A 25,459-nucleotide genomic window follows, 5' to 3' on the forward strand; every position below is an offset into this window, starting at 1 on the left:
AAATTAATTAGAGATATCACCCAGCATTACTTCATTGTGAATCTTTAGTCATGAGTCATTCTTTATAAATCCTTCTGTTTGATCTTTCATTATAAATTAGAGATGCACTGATTGATCAGCCATCAATCAAAAACAGCTGGTTCTCAGCTGATCAGTCATGACCGGTGACCAACAGTCTCATATATCTGATGTTTTGCCGGTCAAACACACACACATGCTGCACACACACACACACACACACACACACACACACACACATTCATTTCCTGGAGACTTATCCTAACCTTGACATAACCCTAAACCAACCTTAACATAACCCTAAACTAACCTTAATATAACCCTAAACTAACCTTGACTTTAAACCAAGTCTTCACCCTAAAGTTAATGATTTACGAGACTTTTGCTTTTTGTCCCCATAAGGGAGGAGTCCCCACAACGTAGGAATACCTGAAACACACACACACACACATTGACATTACAACACGTCTGCAGTTTTTAACTGGTTTAATTTACCTGTTTTATTTACCGGCAGCATGTTGCACATCGTCATGGCGACCACCAACAGGCGGCGCTCAGATGGCGGACCATCCAGCCCATAATAACCTATAAATAACACAGAGTTTACACGCCAGGACGAGTTCAGCTGTTACTGTTTTATTGAAGACGACTTGAACTGTGACTGTTAATACTGCTGCTGTTTATATTTCATTCAACCTCCTCCTCATTATACATATCATTAAATATATCATTATATATATCATTATAAATATCATTAAATATATCATTATATATATCATTAAATATATCATTATATATATCATTATACATATCATTAAATATATCATTATATATATCATTATACATATCATTATATATATCATTAAATATATCATTATATATATCATTATATATATCAGACACACTGACATGAATCCTGCTGTGATTCAGTCTGTAGGGAAAAATAAAACAGCTGATTAATATTATTAATCTAGACATGATGACCAGATGAGTGGTAGTAATTGATATTTGCTATATAAGCATTTTTGATCACATTTAAAGGTGAATATTTATATTATCAGCTCTGACAGCAGCTCAGCTCTGGTTAAGCATGGCTGCTGCTGCTGCTGCTGCTGCTGCTGCTGCTGGACTCACAAACCACAAAATCAAACATACTGAGTTTTTTTTAAATGAGCTGAGCTGCCTGGCAGAAAGTCCTGGTTCCAGTGCCAGACGCTGCAGCAGTCACCTCCAACACGTTTCATGACAAAACACCTGCTGAGATAAACAGATCTGCTCTGAACAACCTGCTTCCTTCTGCTTATTACTAATTTATCCAAATCATGATTCCTGCTGAAGTGCGACGTCGAACCGAACGCGTCCAGGTAGAAATCAAACCGGTAACGTTTATTAGTCGCTACTGGACGCGTTTTCAGTCTTTGAATGTGTGACGAGTTAAAATATACTTACAGTCTGTTTAAAAATATTCTGATTAAAAACTGTAAAAATTCATAATGTTAAAAAGGTTTAAGAGGCTAAAACGTCATTAATTCAGTTAATTGTTTCATGTTTACTGTAGCGATACTTGTATTAATACTTCATCTGTTTTCCAGGTCTGTTGCTGATGTTTTACTGTTAAAGTCGTAATAATTTGCTAGTTTCAGATGAACATGTTTAAATGTTGTTTGTATATTGTGTTTTTACATGTTTAGTGAGTCCTGATACTTGACAGTTGGGCTGCAATTAACGATTATTTTCATTATAGATCAATCTGCTGAATATTTTTTGATTGATTGATTTTGTCCATAAAAGGTCAGAATATAGTAAGTATAAGTGACGACATCTTCAATTATCTTGTTTTATCCGACCAACAGTCAAAAAGCCCAAAACATTCAGTTTATCATCACATCTGAGAAGCTTGTTTATTATTCTGTTATCAAAATAGTTGCCAATTAATATTTCTGTCGTAATAATCTGAGTTTCCATCCAAATGTGAAGCAACTTTCCATAAAATCTGCTAAAGAAAATTTGAATTAATGTGTTTCCATCTGCTTTTTTTTTTTTTTTACATTTTCTGTGTTTTTATTATTTTCCATTTAAAAATGCAGCAGTTTGATACCAGAGCTGCAACAATTAGTCGATTAATTGATTCAAATCAAACTATTTTGATAAAAGGAATCTGAATCCAGAGAACTCAGTAATAATTACTGGATGTAAATACATTAAGACCATAAATACAATCAAAAATGGAGTTTGATTTTTGTACCAAAACTCTTTAAATAATCATTTATGAACATGAAATTATTGCTTTACGACTGAAAGAAAACTGAAACGTCTTTAATTTGTGAATAAGTGTTGTTGACATGAATAATAAATACTGTAATATGATGTTTGTTGGTCCTGCAGCGTTAATGGATGTACAACAACACGTCTCCACGGCTCCATTATTACAGATTTTATTAACTCAAAACTTCAGCAGCAAAGACGCAGAAACAGGAAGTGTGTGTGTCTGCGTAAGTTTGTTCATTAAGAGGAAAATATCCAGCTGACTGTTGCTGGTTTGAATCCGTTTAACTGACCGAGATGTCACCAAAAACACAGACCACACAGTGAAGTTACAAAACTCCTCAACCGTCATCCAACCAGCTGAAAACACCCAGTTTGTTTCTGCTGACTGGAAGTTCTGGTCATCCCTCCATCTTTCTCTCAGTCTGTCGCTCATTTACTGTCCGTTAACGGACGACTCCATCAGTGACTGAAGCTCATTAACTATAACCACCACATTACTCAACATTTAATCACAAGCTTGTATCCTTGTCTTTACGTCTTTATTTGAATGTTACCAGTACAGTTGGTCTGCGTCAGGCGGAGACGAGGACCTGCTGACTCATGTTGGGATTTATTAATGTTGTCCTTTTCTGAAAGCAGGCCGCTCGCATCAAACACGATAAAACCTGACAGTTATAAACCAACATCTGTACTTTTTCTCAACACTTATCATCTAGATGCAGTGTTTGGCTGTTTAGATATTTCATATGTTCAGTAGATATTATCTAAATATCTAATAGTTGAAAATGAATTTTAACAGTATTTTACACATATCTGCTTGTATCACATTCAGTCAGGACACGGTGTTAACAACTGAACATCCTAAAACCCTCCAACAGTAAACCTACACGCTAGCTTAGCTTAGTTTGGCTGTTTACTCTTAACAACACCAGTATTGTGGAATTCAGATGTCAGACTGTCTGACCTGGCTAGCTTGGCTTGTTAGCTTGGCTTGGCTAGCTTGACTTGGTTAGCTTGACTTGGTTAGCTTGGCTTGGTTAGCTTGGCTTGGTTAACTTGGCTTGTTAGCTTGGCTTGGTTAACTTGGCTTGTTAGCTTGGCTTGGTTAGCATGGCTTGGCTAGCTTGGCTTGGTTAGCTTGGCTTGGTTAGCTTGGCTTGGTTAACTTGGCTTGTTAGCTTGGCTTGGTTAGCTTGGCTTGGCTAGCTTTGCCTGGTTAGCTTGGCCTGGTTAGCATGGCTTGGTTAGCTTGGCTTGGTTAGCTTGGCCTGGCTGTGCCAGTCCCATTGCCTTGTTGCCATGGGTAACAACTATGTTTGCTTTTTTCTGCAGACACTGTATGGTCCACCAAGTACACATTACACTGGGCAAATAAATGGGTCCAAAGGAGAGGAAGACCAAAGTTTATTCATAAACATTACACTCCAGATAATAATTGTAATTAAAATGACATCATCACCTTTACTCTCAACCAGCACTTTTCACGTTTTATAAGTTTTTTCACGGAATGATCTAATGTGGACCACAGCTGCTTATAATGTGTCATGTTCTTTTATTACAATAGTCACATTTATAAAGTTCATAATGCTTGTTCGGTTTCTCAGACATGTTGTCTTTACTTACAGGTGGAGGAACCAGATCCTCAACCTCAACCGAGCACAACCAGGAGATACGGCCTGACCTCCAGACCACATCAACAGAGACCTCCAGACCACATCAACAGAGACCTCTAGACCACATCAACAGAGACCTCCAGACCACATCAACAGAGACCTCCAGACCACATCAACAGAGACCTCCAGACCACATCAACAGAGACCTCTAGACCACATCAACAGAGACCTCCAGACCACATCAACAGAGACCTCCAGACCAACTCAACAGAGAAAACTAGACCACATCAACAGAGACCTCTAGACCACATCAACAGAGACCTCCAGACCACATGATCCATGTTACATATTAGACTACTGGACTGCGTCAGGGACACTTTACATCCTGGACCAGTCAGTAATGTGTTGCACATGGATCTTTTCCTTCAGCAGAATTATACAGCTGAGAGGATCTGGCCTGAAATAAACCAGAGAGTCAATTATCCCATCAAACAGTTGCGGTTCAAAGGATCAACCAGGAAACATTGACCTGGACAATCAGTTAACGAGGTTTTGAACCTCCAGTGTGAGCTGTCAGATCAGCAGCGTTGGGATGCAGAGAGCGGTGCAGGCAGGGGAAGCCCAGCGTATTCCAGGTGTGTCAAATGTTAATCAACACTGGCGCCCTCATGTACCTCTGGATTCATATTCAAACCCCATACTGGACCCAGAGCGGACCCTGCACCCCCACCTCTACACTGCAGCTCCAAACATTTCAGGTAATGTTGGGAAAAGAGACGTGACGATGTAATGTCTGTGATTTCTAACCTCTGAGAGAGAGACGAGTATTTTACAACTCAACAAGAATCCTGTGCTGTTAAATATTCTCACTACAAGAGATCAGAACACACGCTGGAGACGACTGCTACCTGGAAGTGGGTCACAACCGACAACCGACACCTCTACATGCAGATTCAGCTGTTGTTGGACTGATGTATGTGAGCACACTAACATGCTGTTTTAAAGTCACAAGCTTTGCAGTTCATGGATCTGGTAGAATTTAAGACACAAACAATGTACAAAGCAGGAAGTCATTTACTTCCTGGCAACATACAAAGAGAGAGAGAGGGGGGTTATTTTATTTATAAAAGTGTGTGTTTCAGTTTGTGGAACAGTCTGAAGAAATCAGAGTAAAAATATCAGTTTAAAAAGACTCACAAACAGGCTCACAAACAGTGACGTTGTTAATGACTTTCTTTTATTTCACATCCTTGATTTGGAGGTTTGATTATATATGAAGAGTAAAACCTGGAGGTTTAGTCGTGTATAGTTGGATTATGTGAATCTTTGATTAGTAGAGAATAGAGGTTGGACAAGACAAGCATGTTGCTTCTTAATGCTGCTTTACTGGTTATTTTTGCTATATGTACATATATATATATATATATATATATATATATATATATATATTGTGCTAAATAGTTTATGATTATTATTATCCTTTCATGTTGGGAGGCAGCAGGTAGGCGACCTCAGTGGCAGCTCTACTCATGTAAAATACAACCTGTGTGTAACGGTGGTGTTTCCTGGTGATAAATTCACCATCATGCATCTTGCGGCGCCCTGTGAGCAGGAGATGAGGAACTGATTCGAGGTCGCTGGTGAGGAGGAAGGCCCCTCCTCCTCTACATCACCGCTCCACAGCCATGGAGCTCACCAGTATTCATCATCATGACCGACATCAGCTTCAGCCGCCAACACCTGCAAAACAAAACTTATTCAAGTAACAGAAACCTGAAAGATTTTTGTAAAAGCAGAATATCGACTTCACATCTACAGTTTGTGGCAACCGCAGTGGTTCACTAATATGTCTGGCATTATGTACCATAATACTTCAGCTAACAGCTCATTGTGAGTTTGTGGAAGGGATGAAGGGGATGAAGGAGCGATGACGTCGCTGTGTTGGGATCAGACCTCCTGTTTATGTCACAACTATAAGGCTCCATTAAATTACCTCCACAAGGCTTAAACACTGCAACCTCTGAAATAACCTGGACATGACATGTTAAAACTTTGAAGAAGATTTTTTTACCACTGTTTCCTCACAACTCCTGCAGATGTTGGTTTGTTGAAGAGACAGTTTCTGTGTGTGGGGCAGAGGAGCAGAGCGTAAACCAGTCTGCTGTGGGAGACGGCAGCAGCTCTTCTATGAATGAACCCAGTAATGCTTCTCTCTCAAAAGGAGCTTCTTATTTACAAAGTATTTGGTCAGTTACTGAATGTTCTGTAGTTCAGCAGCTTGTTTCTCTCTCACAGTCAGTTAAAAGGTGATTAATATTTAACATGAATGCTTGTCAGCATGTTGCTGCACTCTGTGGCCTAGAACAGGAAGATCTGAACACCTGCTTCACCATCAGCAGGTCTGTATGAACCCTCATACCATCATTTACTCAGGAGGAAGAGGAGGAAGGATAGATATATCCATAACAGATATTTGATTTACAACATGTTCAGCAAAATAATAGAATTAAAATGTCAGTTTCTTAACTTAAAGAGTTCATTCCTGAACTTCATGGTGTGTTTGACTAGTCCACTCATTTAAACAACTTATATTAATAACTATATAACTGGTGATAATGTAGAAAATCAGCAGTGGAGTTTGGGACAGTCCTGGTACGCTGGTGGAGGTGCTGCTGGAATCACCGCCGACTGTCTGCTCAACGAGACTCAGCTGCAAGATTTTCTCTTTTTGACTTTGTGAGGAAACTTTGACGTGATCGTACCGTTCTGAGCAGAGCTGCAAACTCACTCTGCTCTCGTGCCACACGTCCTTTTTCTGCTGCAGTTAAAAACAAATGAATAACTGATGATGTTTCAGCGTGAAGAGAAACGCTGACAGCGGACGGACAGAGCAGCGAGTTACTGAAACCATCAGGGAGAGAACCAGAAACAAACATAAATCTATATTGTAATGTATTCATATGCACGCTCTCCCCATCTCCTCTGCAGGCAGCAGTGAGAGTCAGTTACCATGGTTACAGGGATGCTCTGTGTCTCTGTTGCTCTGAAACTTTCTTGTGATTCCCAATAATAGGTTTTTAGGCTACATGATGTTTTTTATAAATATAATAATAATCATTTCCTGTCCTGTTATATATTGTTCTTGATGTTTTCTTGGTTTTCATAGCAGCCTCAGTCGAACTAATCCAGACTAGTGCAGGTGCAGGTTTCTTGACTTAATCCAAGAGGTTGGTTGGTGTAGAAATGCAGGAAATGTGTTTTAAATTAGTTTTCTTTATGGGGGAGCAACCTTAAACCTCCCAACCAATCATGTATCTTTCCAAGTTTGCTCCCTCATTTTAAAACATATTCAGGTGCTGATGCTAGCAGGTGTTTCAGTCATGTTAACCTGACAGGCAGTCGTCATTTGTCTGACTTTATGAGTTTGTTGGGTCAATTTCCTCCATCAGCTGCAGACGCTGCACCAGGTCAACATGCTGCTGCGTTCATCAGGTGTGTTCTGATTGGCTGCAGGTGAAGGAGGGGACACATAAATTCATGTTTTCTTTTATCCATTTTCTTAAATTTCTCTTAAAATTTGCGCTACAACCTGACAACAGTCAACGGACAAGAAGAGAAACATGGAGACTGGTTGTTAGCAACGTAACCAGTCTCCTCAGAGTTCAGCTCTGTCATGAAATTCAAATTCAGGCGTCAAATTTCACAAACGTTGCCGTTGATTTGATTTACTTTAAATGAACTGATGTTGCTGTGGAAGTTTTCAGATGCTGAACAGGAGGAAACCTGCGGCGAGCGGAGGTCACATGTTCAACCGTCAGCCGATACTCAGTTTGTCTCTGGATGAATCCTGACAGAGATTCTGAAACTGACCTTCGACGTGTTTGGAGATTCTAAAATAATTTTTAGCTTCAGCTCTGAACAGATTTGACCCCGAAGCCTCTTCATCCTCCTCTCCTCATCTTCCTCTCCTCACCCTCCTCTCTTCATCCTCCTCTCCTCATCCTCCTCTCCTCTCCTCATCTTCCTCTCCTCACCCTCCTCTCTTCATCCTCCTCTCCTCATCCTCCTCTCCTCTCCTCATCTTCCTCCCCTCACCCTCCTCTCCTCATCCTCCTCTCCTCACCCTCCTCTCCTCATCCTCCTCTCCTCTCCTCTCTTCATCCTCCTCTCCTCATCCTCCTCTCCTCTCGGGTAGTTTTAACTGACTTAACTGTTTGTCTTTCACCTCCTCATCTGCTTTCTTCCTCTCTCCTCTCCTCCTCCTCCTCCCTGCAGCCGTCTCTCTGCTCTCCATCCCACCTGACTGACTGACTGACTCCTCATAATGGAAGTGTTTTTGTGGGTTTAGAGCCAGAGAGTGAGCCTGCAGGCACACACACACACACACACACACACACACATACACACACATACACACACACACACACACATACACACACATACACACACACACACACACATACACACACATACACACACACACACACACACACACACACACACACATACACACACACACACACACACGTACACACACACACACACACACATGTACATGCACAGACACACACACACACACACACACACGTACACACACACACACACACACATGTACATGCACAGACACACACAGACACACACACACACACACACACACACACACACACATGTACATGCACAGACACACACAGACACACACACACACACACACACACGTACACACACACACACACACACATGTACATGCACAGACACACACAGACACACACACACACACACACACACACACACACATGTACATGCACAGACACACACAGACACACACACACACACACATGTACACGCACAGACACACACACATGTACATGCACAGACACACACAGACACACACACACACACACATGTACACGCACAGACACACACACACACACACACACACACACACGTACACACACACACACACACACACACACACACACACACGCATTAAATTAATGTAATGCTCAGTTACACAGAAGTCCGTTTATTTAAAGAGCACATTATAGAAACCCAAAGTGCTTTACAAAGAAAATAAAATACAATTAAGCTATAAAATGAAGATAAATAACAATAAATGAGTAAAACTAGTTCTAGTGCAGCGCAGGAGCAGAGGAGGGAAAAATTATAGATCCTGAGAAACTGATTTATGTTGCAGATGAGAGAAAAAAAGCACTGAGAGGGCTGTTTTTACATCTCTGGTGTGTTTGTTGTTGATCTGAATCAGTGATGAGCTGTGTCTGACGGTTGTCGATGTGACGGTTGGTGTGACGGTTGGTGGTGTGATTGTTTTTGATGTGATGGTTGTTGGTGTGATGGTTGTTGGTGTGACAGTTGGTGGTGTGATGGTTGTTGATGTGACGGTTGTTGATGTGATGGTTGTTGATGTGACGGTTGTTGATGTGATGGTTGTTGGTGTGATGGTTGTTGGTGTGATGGTTGTTGGTGTGATGGTTGTTGATGTGACGGTTGGTGGTATGATGGTTGTTGATGTGACGGTTGGTGGTATGATGGTTGTTGGTGTGATGGTTGTTGGTGTGATGGTTGTTGGTGTGATGGTTGTTGGTGTGATGGTTGTTGATGTGATGGTTGTTGGTGTGATGGTTGTTGGTGTGATGGTTGTTGGTGTGATGGTTGTTGATGTGATGGTTGTTGATGTGATGGTTGTTGATGTGATGGTTGGTGGTGTGATGGTTGTTGATGTGATGGTTGTTGATGTGATGGTTGTTGATGTGATGGTTGTTGATGTGATGGTTGTTGGTGTGATGGTTGGTGGTGTGATGGTTGTTGATGTGATGGTTGGTGGTGTGATGGTTGTTGGTGTGATGGTTGTTGATGTGATGGTTGGTGGTATGATGGTTGTTGGTGTGATGGTTGTTGATGTGATGGTTGTTGATGTGATGGTTGTTGATGTGATGGTTGTTGGTGTGATGGTTGTTGATGTGATGGTTGTTGATGTGATGGTTGTTGATGTGATGGTTGTTGATGTGATGGTTGGTGGTGTTATGGTTGTTGGTGTGATGGTTGTTGATGTGATGGTTGGTGGTGTGATGGTTATTGATGTGATGGTTGTTGGTGTGATGGTTGTTGGTGTGATGGTTGGTGATGTGATGGTTGTTGGTGTGATGGTTGTTGGTGTGATGGTTGGTGGTGTGATGGTTGTTGGTGTGATGGTTGTTGGTGTGATGGTTGTTGATGTGATGGTTGTTGATGTGATGGTTGTTGATGTGATGGTTGTTGGTGTGATGGTTGGTGGTGTGACGGTTGTTGATGTGATGGTTGTTGGTGTGACGGTTGGTGGTGTGATGGTTGTTGGTGTGACGGTTGGTGGTGTGATGGTTGGTGGTGTGATGGTTGTTGGTGTGACGGTTGTTGGTGTGATGGTTGTTGGTGTGACGGTTGGTGGTGTGATGGTTGGTGGTGTGATGGTTGTTGGTGTGACGGTTGTTGGTGTGATGGTTGTTGGTGTGACGGTTGGTGGTGTGATGGTTGGTGGTGTGATGGTTGTTGGTGTGACGGTTGTTGATGTGATGGTTGTTGGTGTGATGGTTGGTGGTGTGATAGTTGTTGGTGTGATGGTTGTTGGTGTGACGGTTGGTGGTGTGATGGTTGTTGGTGTGACGGTTGTTGGTGTGATGGTTGTTGGTGTGACGGTTGGTGGTGTGATGGTTGTTGGTGTGACGGTTGTTGATGTGATTGTTTTTGATGTGATGGTTGTTGGTGTGTTTTGCCAGCAAGCTGTTGACAGAAACAGTGAAACAGTGACAGGAAGAAACAATCTGAACCTTCATCCATCTCTCTGAAAATGATCTCAGAGGATCAGAGTTGTGTTTTATCTTGAACTCTTCCTCTTCGTGTGTTTCTCCTCTCCATCCTCTCTTTTAAAGCAGTCAGGATCTCCTCTCTCTCTCTGTGAACTCTTCCCTCCAGCCTCCTCCTCCTCCGTCTGTCCGGCTGACGTCTGGAGTCAAACAGGACGAGAATCAAAGGCAGAAACAGGATGAATAAGAGATGAAAGGAGGACTGCCGAGGAGAGACGAAGAGAGGATGAAATGATGATGGTCGGCACAGTCAACTCAATAAATTAGCTTTCTGTAAAAACTAAAACCAGGATTCAAATAACTGCCTGAACAAATACAGGCTGGTCACTGATACAGAAAAAAAACTTCAGTAACATTTAGTATAATGTACTGATATTAATGTTGACAATTTTAATATTAAAATATGATATTTACTCCTGAACATGACCAGCAGGGGGCGACCTGACAGACTCCTGCAGGGGTCTGATAGTCAGTCTGAGATATCGACCAGTAAAAACTCTCCTCTAACCTCAGCAGCTCCTGATGAACTGGTTTCACTGCAGACTGACAGAGTGTGTGTGTGGGTGGGTGGGTGGTATGACTTAAGTCACTTTCAGGGACACACATCAGACTCAAGAGCAGTTGACTGGGGACAAAAGTCGTGTCCCCAATTGGGAAAAAGCAGATTTTTGGGGTCAGTGGTTAAAGTTAGTGTGAGTCTCCAGGAAATCTATGCAGGTCTGTGTAAATACCCCAAAAGTGACTTAAGTAAACCTCTGTCTGTGTGTGTGTGTCTCTCTGTGTGTGTGTGTGTGTGTGTGTGTGTGTGTGTGTGTGTGAGTTCATAGAAAGTCCAGGGAGACACCAAGTGGTAACTTCAGGCAGAACTGGAAGCAACAATTCAACTTGTTGTTTAAAGGATCATTCTGCTGATTTTCTATCTTTGTCTTCATGTTTGGATCCAAACCAACAATGAACTGATCTACTGACCAGTGTTGTGTTTGTATCAAAGCTGATATATCTGATTAAAAACACGTCAGTGAGCCACACCGCTGCACTGGGTCACATGATCCTTCATCATGAAGAGTTTGTTTAGAAACGGCTCCAAAGACTAATAAGTGATCATGTTTTCAGTCTCCAGTGAGCAGTTCTGTGGATTAACGGATGATTCTGTGTGTCAGCAGACAGCCTGCGGAGATATTTCTGCTCTGTGAGGACTTTTCAGTTTGCAGGTCTACAACGTCTCCGTCTCTTCTCCTTCCAGTCGATGACTTTTAATATCTGCAGCCTCCAAATGAGGAGCTGTTATCTGATGACTGGTTGCCAGGTAACCGTGTAATTCTGGACCATTAAAGTTTGGGGATGGAGCTCACGGTTGAGCAGAGTGAAAGCACTTCACACAGTGAAATGTGTCTCTGTGGGTTTGTTTTAATGTGGATGTGCTTTCATTTTATGAGCCTAATTCAACCTTTAATTTTCTTTTTATGCTTTGATCTGCTTTATTGTGAAATGTTTTCTGTGTTTTATTCAGTCTGTAAACTCAATACAACATAAAGTGCTAAATAAAAATGATTGGAACAGTGGACAAAGTCTATTAATGTGTCAGGGGAGGGCCAGGATGTGATCTCAAAGAATACCAAACAGTCTCTGGATTTGCTGCTGTGTCAGTAAACCAACAAAACAAGACCTCAGGCTGTAGGAAACAGCAGATTCATCAATAACGAAAATAACTGTTAGTTGCAGCTCTGCAGACAGTATTTGATCAATACTATAAATAGGAATAATCAGCTGCCGTGTGTCTGTGTGTTGTTATAAACACATAAAACACAGTGTGAGCATCACATGACTGCTCTAACAGTCACATGAACATGTTTGTCAGACTGCTGTCAGCCCTTCATGATCTACATTATTTTATAAATCTGAACAGATATTTGATCAAATGTGAACTTGTACAATGTTACATTTCAACAGGAGGTTGAGAAACAAAATAATGGCGTCGGAGCACTTCCTTGTTGCTGAAGCACAGAGGCTGAATCCAGATGTCTAGCTAGCTTACAGCTAACGCACAGCTAATGTGTTTTGGCTGTTTGGGGTGAATAAACACAAATAGTCCAGCAGTCATTCATTTTGAATAGAGTCTAAACTCACCATAACTTATTTTGAAGAGCTTTTCTGAACAGTTCTTGATGGTTTAGATAAGTTCAGGAGCTACAACACATCTGTCAAAATGTTCATGTTCACACACAACAACCACAAACAACCTCTGCCTGACTACAGCAGATTATATTAAATACAATTAAATTATTTGTACTAATATTAACTCGTACAACAAAACTGACAAAAGCAAATGTCATCTGAAGTAAATATGGTACATATCATTATGATGATGATTATTGGGTTTTTTTTTAATTTTATCATTATAAAACATTGTCACTCCCATATTGCTGTGAATTATGGGTAATTTTCTGAGTGAAGTCTGCACCCCGAGCAGACTCTCTGGAGGTCTGCAGGAAGTCCACTTGAGGCTCCTTGTGGACTTGTTGAACTGTGGATTTGGATCAAGCAGGAGGGTCCGGGTCCTTAAACCTGCATTCTCTCTAACGGCCAGCAGGGGGCGACTCCACCGGCGGCAAAAACACGTCTATGACAAAATGACCCTACTGTTTCCTAAAAGTCTTCTTCAATACATCATGATGTTCATTTATAAATGATGGTCCATTTAGAGTAAAACAGACGATAAAGCAGCGTATGCTTTAGGTTGTGGCTTCATTGTGATCGACAAGTCGCTACCATGGCAACAACATTGATGGCGTGTAGGTGTAGCTGCTGCTACTTCAGTGTGTTTTCAGTTCATGAGTTAATTATAACATTTCGGTCGCCTAAAAAAGTCTCGTTCAGCGTTTGGTTGTGATAAAAGATCCTCTTAATGAGTCGGATGATCAGTTTTTCTGGTGAGTACATTTTGTTTTAATGGTTTCAGGAAAAAATGAGCATTAGCATTAGCATAATCAAAGTTAACCATAGACTGTAAATGCACTGTGCTAACCGAGCTAGCAGCTAGCGCTATCGTCAGCTCCACCTCTCGTCCAAATATGGTCACTTCTGGCTCCAAAAATCAACCCGGACGTCTGGTTCAGCCTGATGAGACAGAATCAAACGTTTGTTGAGATGCAACTTTGAATTTTTAATAAAACATGAAACACAATGAGAGATAACATATCTTTCACACACACACACACACACACACACACACACACACACACACAGTCTGATCAATACAGGCATATTACAGAAGTATCGACTGAGGAAATTAAAGGTTTAACTAGAAAATGCATTTGCTGCAGAAAGTGTGTGTGAACGCTGTCGGCTGAATTGAATCACAAAGCTTTGCTGAAAATGCAGAAATCTGAAATATAAAAACCTGCAGAACTGGAAGCTGAAATACATCATGTAAGGAAGCTTTGAGTTGAAATTCACTTTTCTCTACCTTACAGTATATATATATATATATATATATATATATATATATATGTGTGTGTGTATATATGTGTGTATACTGTAAGGTAGAGAAAAGTTGAATAGAAGCATAAATGTTCTTAAAGAGCAAGTTTAGCATTTGAAGGGTTTCTGTAGTTTATCTTTATGATGCCTTTTATCTTATTCCTTAAAGGAGTTTGGTGTAATATTTTCCTTGTATGTTAATATGTGTGTTCTTTAACGTTTTGTCACCACCAGACAAACAGCAGCTGAAGTACGATGAGGTTGACTGCTGTTTGTTAGTGCTTTGATTGATGGTTTACAGTCTGATAATGTGTGTTTGTATTGATTACTGACGGTGGCTGAGCAGGCTAATTATCAGCTAATTGTACTCAGTTTCTAACAGCAGTTTGCCGTAAATTGTCGCCCTTTGTGTGCATGTTTTTAAATGATTTTCATAATTAAACATGATGTGCTTGATGCTGTTTTGAATCCTGATGAAAGCTCAGCGTTCTCGTTGCCTTTTAGCTTCTCTTCTTGAGTCACGTTAACATTTATTCACACAGGAAAAGCTCATAATAATAATAATAATAATAATAATAATAATAATATGAGCTCCTCTCTGTCAGCTGCTGTGTGTGGATTTTATTTCTGTTACAACATACATGAGTAAAACCATAATTATAACCATGTATCATCAAACTCTAGTTTAACACTACAATCTGTCAAAAAAACACTGTTTTTATTGGTGACCCACTCAAATGAGCACCTGCGGGTCCCGGAGACTCAACCAACCAATCAGCATCACCGTATGACCACAGCGACGGGGATTATCAATGACTATATTCATCATCAGCCTCCTAAAGAAATCAGTCATCATCCTCTCGGCCCTCAGCGTCCTGTCCTCTGCTGCTTCCTGTTCCTCAGGCTCTCAGGCAGCTCCGTGTCCATGTCGTTGGTAAAAGTGATTTTAAATCCTCTATGAACTTGCTCTCATCCTCTTCGTCTCCTCCACCATCCTCTCTCCCTGATTACGAGTTCTCCTCATCGTCCTCTTCTCCGTCCTCCAGCTGTGCTAACAGCTGCCACTCAGCTAACGTTAGCATTGCTGCTAGCAGTGCTTTTGCTATGCTGAGTTACCAACATTCAAACATTCCTCCCATAGACTTTCTATATAAATTTTAATATTTTAAAAAATATATAATATCTGGAATATGCTAGAAAGAAGAAAATAGCATATATGTCCTTAAAGAGCTGCATGGTTTGATGTTTGGATGGTTTCTGTAGCTGAAAGTATGCAGACGTAGTTAAAATAAATAAAGCTTTGAAGAACGATGTCAGCATTCACATTAATCAATCAGTGAGCTCCTGATCAATAACATAATCACAGCAGAGCTGCTGTTAAACAGACAATAACACGCTGCTGAGAAACACCTTCAGCTTCAGTTACAGCTGATCCACTAATTACACGTCAGATCATTACTGTCAGCTGATCATTACAGGAAATACATCTGTGACTAATTAACTATTTAATACCAATAACTGTAAGTAAACAATTCACCTGAGTAGCTATGTATGAGTAATAATTTAATATGTCATATTTAATGCTTAATCAACTAATTAAGATATAAGACTAGTTACACTACAGAATAATCAAATACTTGTACATTTATTGACCCAAATATAAGACGACGCCCCTTTTTCCAACAGCTGTTTTTGAAGATAAAAACACTTTGACGTCCTGTTGGGAAAGTTTCCCTGAGATTCTGTTCAAGGTACTTATACTTTACTTGAGTATTTCCATGTGATGCTACTTTCTACATCTCAGAGGGAAATATTGTACTTTCTACTCCACTACATTTATTTGACAGCTTTAGTTACTTTTCAGATGAAGGTTTGACACAATGGATAATATAACAAGCTTTTAAAATACAACACATTGTTAAAGATGAAACCAGTGGTTTCCAACCTTTTTGTCTTTTGACGTCTTACAAAAAGCAGTGTGTAGTCGGGGTCACATTTCACATGTCTATGAGTTGTTAACAGCTCCACCAAATTTTTCCCTCTAAACTTCTCACATGCTTTCATTTCAATAAATGTTCAAATGATCCAATATTTCAGCAAAAATCAAAGATTAGAGAAAAAGTCCAAAAACTGAAAACAGATTTGTGTATCAGAACTTTGTTTTTTCTTCTTTCCTCTCCCATTAATCATCTCACCACCCCTCAGATTTATCTGCTGACCCTTTGGAGGGGCCCGACCCCTAGGTTGGGAACCACTGGACTAAACTAGCTAACTGTATATAAAGTAGTGTAAACTAGCTCCACCTCCAGCAGCTACAACAGTAACATGCTGCTCTAACACTGATGCTTCACTATTAATAATCTAATGATGTCATATATAATAATATATCAGTCAGAGGGACCAAACCACTACTTTTACTGCAATACTTTAACTACATCAAGCTCATAATACTTATGTACTTTTACTGCAATACTTTAACTACATCAAGCTCATAATACTTATGTACTTTTACTGCAATACTTTAACTACATCAAGCTCATAATACTTATGTACTTTTACTGCAATACTTTAACTACATCAAACTCATAATACTTATGTACTTTTACTGCAATACTTTAACTACATCAAGCTCATAATACTTATGTACTTTTACTGCAATACTTTAACTACATCAAGCTCATAATACTTATGTACTTTTACTGCAATACTTTAACTACATCAAGCTCATAATACTTATGTACTTTTACTGCAATACTTTAACTACATCAAGCTCATAATACTTATGTACTTTTACTGCAATACTTTAACTACATTAAGCTCATAATACTTATGTACTTTTACTGCAATACTTTAACTACATCAAGCTCATAATACTTATGTACTTTTACTGCTGCCTGCAGGTTAAACTGAGCTAACAAACACTTTCAGTGCTGACTGGCTCTAACCTGCTAGCGTAGCAACATCAATGCTACAAACAACCCAGAATGCATCACTCTCTGTAGGTTCTCTCCATTCAAAGAGACGATCAGATGTTGTGAACACGTAACTGTTGAGTCCTGAAATATAAGACGACCAACACTTCAAAGTGTAATCTTCAGACTGTATTCAGTGCTCATGTTTTCATATCAGATTGATGATCAATATGTGGTAATGACCCTGCACATTCAGTCATTAGTCTGCAGTATCACAGCGTCCAATCACATTTATAATCTAATACATCTGGAACATGAATCCGATCAGAACGGCCGTCCCACAGAGAAAAACAATCCACTTCATCAAATGAAATATTGATGTTTAAATGTGAAATCTTTACTAATACAATAACTCTATGAATGCTATAGTTCTTCATCACTGCATTCCTGTCAGTTTTTAATTTGTTCCCTCGTTCTCCATTGAATGCCTCAACACACACACACACACACACACACACACACACACACACACACACACACACAGTGATCTGATAATACAACCACAGAAACAATTAAAGCTGCGAGCAGCGTTGGTCGGGACCTCGCTCTTGGGATCAGATCATTTTGCTTTTTAAAAATGAGGGATATTTCTTATAAGTGTGGTGTGCTTTTATTTTGAAAGTGTGATTGACATGTGCACTGTCAGGTGTGTAGAGACAATAAGTAACTGCAGCTGGACACAGAAAAATACTCATATATTTGAATGGAGAGTGTGAGTGAACCCACACCTTTTTGAACATTTACTGCTTCCACATAGTTTTAGATACAAACTTCATTTGAACTTTAAATGAGTCACGAGACTTTGACCTACAAATCTTGAATTTACATGTGTTTTCTATCTTTTATTGTTTTTGAGATATTAGAGTGTGAGTTTTAAAGTCTTTTCTTGCTCCTCCTGTGATTTTATAATGAGTGTGTATTGCAGAATGTTTCACAGCACTGAGGGAGTGACATCACCAGGATTATTCCTTATTTGGACATCAGTCCTGGAGTTGGGGGTGTTCCCCAGAGATAAAGCTGAACTACTGACACACACAAAGTGCTCAAGAGACTCTCCATAACCTGTTGTTCCTCTTCTCCTTTCTACAAAGTCAGGTTGTAAAAAACAGGCAATAAATGAAAAGTGCAAAGCAAGAATCACCTTTGAAGTTCTTCTACATGTTCCAGGCTGTGCTGTCTGTGTGTTATGGGTGTATAAACAGGTAGAGGTCTGTCTGCAGGGAGGTGATGAGTAAAGTTTTATCTCAGTAATCAGAGCAGTCGTTACAGTTTTAGTCGATATTCAAGAGATTTTCAGTAAATATTGATCAGCAGATTTTAGTAGATATTTAAGAAGTTTCAGCCAATAAATAAACAGTTTTTATTTAATTAGATAGTCAAGACGTTTATTAGATATTTAGGATGATTGTCTGAACAATTATTAAAACAATATTCAGCAAACACTGAGTCAGTATTGGTGGATATCAGTGATAGTTTCCTTTATTTCAGTTGATATTATTGATCAGCTGCTGCATTAGTCATTGTTGATGATGCAACAAAAGATCAAAGATGTCTGCAGACAGCAGTTCTCAGTGTAATCTTTGTCTTAAATGAACATGAACTCTTATGAAGGGAGGATATTGAACCAAATAAACATGTCAGATGGAATCTTGTAAAAGATTATATTAGAAACTTTATTCATGATTTCATAAAGTTCTGTTAAATCCTGATTTTGTGTCTGTCTCTTTGCTCTGGCAGTGATAAACACTGGATCATCTCTGTTCCTGTCATTTCTTCTTTATTTCCATCCGCTCAGCCATCGCTGACAGGTGATAATTACAACTTCCTGTCCTCCTTTCTTCTTCTACTGTCTGTCATTAAAGTGAGACCTGATAATTAGACCTCAGTCCTCCCACAGCTTTCATCTCTCCTCTGATTTTTATTTTTTATCTCTTTATGTCACTGAGGCAAATGAGGCTTCCAGTCATGGCCTCCCACTGAGGGCTTCTGGGTAACGCAGTTCAGAGAGACGTGGAGGTGACGAGTGGAAGCCGTCCTGCTGACGTTTGTTGTTTGTTGAATTGTATTGTTACCATGGTGACATAAAGATGTCAGTTGTTTTGCTACCATGGACAGCCACAGCCCACTTTTTATTACCTTAATGACATCATAATTGGTTGCTATGCTACCATGGTTGATTGATTTGTTACGACAGTGACATCATAATGCCAATTGTTTAGTTACCATGATGACATCATAACCTCCCATTGTTTTGTTAAGATTATGACATCATACTAACTGTTATGTTACCATGACGGCGTCACATTGTCAACATTTCTATCATGGCCTCAGCTGATGTGTGTTTCTCTTCTCAGACCTGAACCGACACACAGAGACTCACAGGAAGTAAGCAGAGGAGCCCCCTCATTAATTATGCACATATTCATGATGTTTAATATGCTAATGAGGATCAGGTCACCCTCTCTGCAGAAGGTCACACGCTCGTTAAGATAACTGGCTTCCCACAATCCTCCTGGGAGTCCATCTGCCCGTTAAACACACACTTCAGAGCTAAGTGTGCGTGTGTGTGTGTGTGTGTGTGTGTGTGTGTGTGTGTGTGTGTGCGTGTGTGTGTGTGTGTGTGTGTGTGCGTGTGTGTGTGTGTGTGTAGAAAGTACAGGAAAATAAGGACACCAAGTGGTAACTTAAAGCAAAACTGTTGGTTAAAGGATCATTCTGGTGATTTTCTATATTTTTCTACTAACTAACGGATCGGAGTCGTTTGATAAAATGTAAATTAACCCCTAAAGTGCCAAAATGTGCTCAAGAGCACCACCTATGTAACTAAAATGGCCGCCACGGCCTGTAGGAATGTCATAGAGAGATCAAACCAAAACTTAATTGTTCGTCTCATTAAGACCTACAAATCACACCCCTGACCTAAATCCAACAGGAAGTCTGCAATTAGCCTTTCAAAATAAAACCTTGCCCCAATTTTGGCCCCCGAACAAACGCTATCTCCCCCCGTTAATGGTCTCAGCTTCAATTTCCTACTAAAAAATATGATTTTTAATGTAAGATTTGGCCAAAGTCATGAGATTTATGAGGATATTTCACAAGAAGCGTACTCTAAAATCCTCCTCTCCAGCTGCTCCTGGTGATGTCACTCATTACCGCAATACACACTCATTATAAAATCACAGGAGGAGCAAGAAAAGACTTTAAAACTCACACTCTAATATCTCAAAAACAATAAAAGATAGAAAACACATGTAAATTCAAGATTTGTAGGTCAAAGTCTCGTGACTCATTTAAAGTTCAAATGAAGTTTGTATCTAAATCGAGGCAGATGGCGTCCACCTAGAGCCTGGTTCTGCTTGAGGTTTCTTCAACAAGCTAGTGAAGCTGTAAACAGAACGGTATTCCTGCACATGCTCAGTGGCGTCTGCCATACACTGAACTACTTGTCCTGTTTTTTTTTCCTCTTTTGATGGAGCGAGGCTAGCAGTTTCCCCCTGCTTCCAGTCTCTGTGCTAAGCTAGGCTAAACAACATCCTGCACCTGTCTCTGTTCTGGACACACACAGATGAAACTGATATTTTAAACAGCTGACATGTTGACATCAAACAAGAGAACTTCCTGAAATGTCCTTTAAGTGGTGTCTGTTCTTGTACAAGCTAAATGTAGTTTATAACAGTCGAGTGTATTGCAGTTTCTCTCCTTGAGTCTGTCTGGGTCTTAAATTCTCCTTCCAGTCTGAATCCTTTGACTTTTCTTCTCTTGTCACGTCTCCTCTCCGATCATTAGTCCCGTAACGAGATGACGAGTCACCTTCAGCGTCTGTCGGAGCCCAGCTGCTCCTCTTCACATTTACATCCCACTCAGATCTCATACATATTACATATCAGCCCTCAGAGGAGCCACACCTGAGATTAAAGCAGATTTCCTCTCTCAGGTTCACACACGGCACAGTGATGTTGAAGGTGAGGTTGAATTCCCCCTGGTGGAGCAAGGCACTAACACCGCCGGGGGTCGGGGGTTCAAATCCCACCGGGAGCACCGACGCTGAGAATAAACACTTATTTTCCACACAGCAGATATTCTGTGGGTTTAAAGAGAGTTTGAGTTCTCCTGAGGATAACACAGGAAGTGTATCTGACTCTAAAACATGGAAACAGTCAATAAAACCTCTTTCTTGGTTTGTTCGTACAGATTCAACAAACTCTCTTAATGTCACTAACCTGAGATTTCATCATTAGCATAATAAAATGTCCATATAAGGCACTCAAATGTTCTTCAGATAAAGGGGTATGAAATTTGACGCGTATTAGTAATGTTTCCAAACAAAAGTTTAGACCAAATTGCCAGAAAATGCAAATGAAAGCATGTTTCTGATATTTGAACATCAGGTGTTGGTTCATCTCTTCTGTTGCCATTTGGATGGGACAGAATGATTAATATGACCAAATGGTGATTCAGTCTGATTATGAGTATTTAAAACTGCACAATCCACTTAAGGTCCACTTATTTGCTTGTTATGGAGCTTTTGACCCCTATCACACAGTCTTCATCGGCAGGAATCTAGAAACCAGTAAATGAAGTCCTGAAACTGCTCAGAAAATCCAAAGTTTGAGCATCTGTAGGTTCAAGATAATAAAGAAAACTTAATCTACTCATGATGAAGATGTGATTTGGTTGAAAGCTCCAGAACACACAAGAAAGTGGGACCTTGAGTGGAGATTGTTGAGTGACATGATTTTGTTCAAAGCAGCTTGAACCTTCGGTTAGGAGTGTGCCCGAATACAAATACGTTATTCAGCAAAGCACAAATAGTGGGTTTCTTATGAATATTCGTTTCATATAAATATTTTAAAAATTATTTGTTTCCGGGAAGACAAAAAAAAAAGTCAGATACCAGCGTGCAGGTCGGTTACATCACTATCTCAGTGTCTCTCCTCTGCTCCGCTGTGACGTCTATCAGCAGGTCTCAGTGAGGGGAGTCACATCCACCTGCTACATGACGCACATTTCCTTATTGGGACATCAGTCCTGGAGCTACTGACACTTTAATTTTCTAAAATTAAAGCGTAATAAAAACAAAAACAGTATTTTTAGGCCTCTTTCCACTTTTATTCGAATACAAATACAAATAATTTTGCTGCCTCAACAAATACAGATATAAATACAATTAAAGCTGTAAGCAGCGTTGGTCGGGACCTCGCTCTCTGGCCCGTCGGGATCATTTTGCTTTTTAAAAATGAGGGATATTTCTTACAAGTGTGGTGTGCTTTTATCTTGAAAGTGTGATTGACATGTGTACTGTCAGGTGTGTAGAGACAATAAGTAACTGCAGCTGGACAGAAAAATACTCATATATTTGAATGGAGAGTGTGAGTGAACCCACACCTTTTTGAACATTTACTGCTTCCACATAGTTTTAGATACAAACTTCATTTGAACTTTAAATGAGTCACGAGACTTTGACCTACAAATCTTGAATTTACATGTTTTTTCTATCTTTTATTGTTTTTGAGATATTAGAGTGTGAGTTTTAAAGTCTTTTCTTGCTCCTCCTGTGATTTTATAATGAGTGTGTATTGCGGAATGTTTCACAGCACTGAGGGAGTGACATCACCAGGAGCAGTTGGAGAGGAGGATTTTAGAGAACGCTTCTTGTGAAATATCCTCATAAATCCCATGACTTTGGCCAAATCTAACATTAAAAATCATATTTTAGTAGGAAATTTCGTGGTGAATCCATTGATACAGGTTTGAAAGTGGTCAGACTTATAGTTTAGACGCCAGAAGCCTCTGTTTGACACAAAGTTCATGCCCATAGATTGCCTCCCCATTGGTTTACATTGTAAGGGTGATGTGGCACTGCAACTTTCAGGGCTTATAAAATCCAAACCGTTTGAGTTATTACAAAGTTTTTAACAACTTTTTTCAGTACAGTGTCATAAGTCACCTATTAAAGTTTGAAGCTGATACCATTAACGCCCTCGGAGGAGATAGTGTTTGTTCGGGGTCCAAAATCGGAGCAAAGTCTTACTTTGAAAGTCTGATTGTGGACTTCCTGTTGGATTTAGGTCAGGGGTGTCAGTGTATGATTTGTAGGTCTTGATGAGACGAATAATTGAGTTTTGGTTTGATCTCTCTACGACATTCCTACGGGCCGTGGCGGCCATTTTAGTTACATAGGTGGCGCTAGAGAGCACATTTTGGCACTTTAGGGTTACAGTTTACATTTTACATTTTATCAGATTTTTCACCAGACCTGATGTGCGTGCCAAATTTGGTAAGTTTTTCAGCATGTTTAGGGGGTCAAATTAAGGGTTTAAGTGGCGTAATAATAAAGAAAGAAAAAAAGAAACAAACAAACAAACACATGAAAAACAATAAGGTCCTCGCCCTTACTGGGCCCTCTGCACATCCCTAGTCACGTCACGGGATGTTTAGGAATAATATCCGAACCTTTTAAAAAAAGTCCTGACTTTTCATAGATCAGATGGTGGATTTGTTTTACAGTCCAGATGCTGCTTGAACCTCCTCAACACGTTCGCTTGCTGTTAACAGCTCAAAACACAAGCTAAACACTCGAAATGCAAAATCCAGGAGCCTCTTCAGAGCTTTTATGATGTCTGAGTTTGTTTTCACTGAATGTGTTTGGGTCTGAAATGCATCTGAGTTCCTCTTCACAGCATCATCACCACTGTACTTCAGCTGTTAAGTGCTGCTTGAAAATGAAGAAAAGTCTCTGAAAGGCCTTCAAACACTGCAAAGGAAGTTCCTGCAGGCACGAAACACTCCTGACAGAGAACAGACAAGTTTTTATTGTTTTAGATAAAAACAGAGAGAGAGAGAGCATCACACAGCCAGAAGGTAACGCTCAGTACAGAGCAGATGAAGTGTTTTTATATAGTATAGCTTCACTTTTCTTTAAGAATAGTGTAGTAGTACCTAAAAGAAGAGACAGAAAAGTTGATTCTCACTCTCTTGTCCCTCTGAGCTCCCTTACAGACAAGATGGCGGTGAAGATAACAGAAACGGGTTTATTCATCTCATATGGAGCCTGACTTTAGTGGATCATAACATATCGGGTCTGAGATTAAACTGCAGACACTCCGGTTCAAGATGAGACCGAACTTTTCTATGGATGTCAGTTTTTGAGCCACGACGAAGGCCAGAACGTGTCCTGCAGCAGACGAGGAAAGCCTTTCAGTCTCGCCGACTACAGGAAACGTCTTTATCATGTTTCTGTCACCTGAGAAACAGCCAAACTCCGGTCTGTCGTATCAAGAAATGAAAAGGAGATGTTAATACATGCTTTTATCTCATCACATTTGGACTACTGTAGCTCTCTTTTGACCTGTCTTAATAAATCTTCCATACAAACTGTCCAAAACGTTGCTGCGATGCTTTTAACACAATCCAACAAATTAATTAATCTCTTTGCACTGGCTTCCAGTACATTTTAGAATTCATTTTAAAATGTTGGTGCTCACTTATAGAGCCCTACATGGCCTTCTGCACCCCTACACCACTAGTCGAGCTCTTCGGTCCTCCACCCAGGGCTTTCCAACCCCGGGATTCCACCGGCTCCGTCCTCTGCACGGCGCCATATTCCACCGGGAGCGCGTCAGAAGCGGAGCCTCTTCACTGCGGGGAAGCCTTCCGCTGTTTAAAGTCAGTTGCACTCCTACTACAGTAATTACAGCAGCCTGGTCAAAGCTGATAAAGTGCCTTAAGGCTACCGTAATTACTGCAGTAGCAGGGCAACTAAACTGCTCAATTTTGTGAACTTGCTCAGCTTTCGTTGATTTGGTCGTTTTCTTTGATCTTTGTGCTTCTGCTGTGGTTAATTAGGCTACGTAGTTAAACGGTTTCTTTATTCGTCTGATTTAATTGTGTTTATAGTTGATATACGACCAGGAGTCTGCACGGAGTGTTTTATTTTGAAAATTGTCTGAGACGTCTATCTTTAGCGCAGCGCAGCGGAGAGCCGCTTCTGAAACGCGCCGCGGATACATTGACTAGCGCGGCCGCGATCAGCGACGCGGCGGCGTCGGAGCTGGAACGCGGCGCAAACGCCCCCCGGTGGAATTTAGGGGTCAGTGTAGCTCGTACACATTTTAAGACCCGGAGGATCATGCTGAGCTTTGGAATCGTCTTCCAACAAGCTGAAGGTCCTCGGATAACATAGACTCCTTTAAAAGCAGCTTGTTCAGACGGCGTTTGGGTTTTATCTGCTTTTTTATCTTCACTTGTCCAT

General features: G+C 40.3%; 1 protein-coding gene across 1 annotated transcript; it reads right to left on the minus strand.

The window, feature by feature from the left end:
- Positions 1 to 5,591: 5,591 nt before the first annotated feature.
- On the minus strand, positions 5,592 to 15,318 carry LOC137198121 (uncharacterized). The gene is made up of 3 exons (XM_067611781.1): positions 15,248 to 15,318; positions 9,130 to 10,720; positions 5,592 to 5,639 (listed from the first exon to the last, which is right to left on the minus strand). Exons 1-3 carry the CDS (start codon positions 15,316 to 15,318, stop codon positions 5,592 to 5,594), a joined length of 1,710 nt encoding a protein of 569 aa, XP_067467882.1.
- Positions 15,319 to 25,459: the final 10,141 nt, after the last annotated feature.

Source organism: Thunnus thynnus, chromosome 15, assembly GCF_963924715.1.
Source record: "Thunnus thynnus chromosome 15, fThuThy2.1, whole genome shotgun sequence".
NCBI classification, from domain to species: domain Eukaryota; kingdom Metazoa; phylum Chordata; class Actinopteri; order Scombriformes; family Scombridae; genus Thunnus; species Thunnus thynnus.

What these genes read in the sequence shown, in the direction of transcription:
- LOC137198121 (XM_067611781.1), bottom strand. Translation starts at nt 15,318, where the DNA reads ATGCTAACGTTAGCTGAGTGGCAGCTGTTAGCACAGCTGGAGGACGGA. An exon ending in GAGGACGATGAGGAGAACTC is followed by an intron (nt 10,721 to 15,247) that starts GTAATCAGGGAG and finishes AGATGGATGAAG; the next exon opens with GTTCAGATTGTTTCTTCCTG. An exon ending in ACAACAAACACACCAGAGAT is followed by an intron (nt 5,640 to 9,129) that starts GTAAAAACAGCC and finishes TTTGTTTTGCAG; the next exon opens with GTGTTGGCGGCTGAAGCTGA.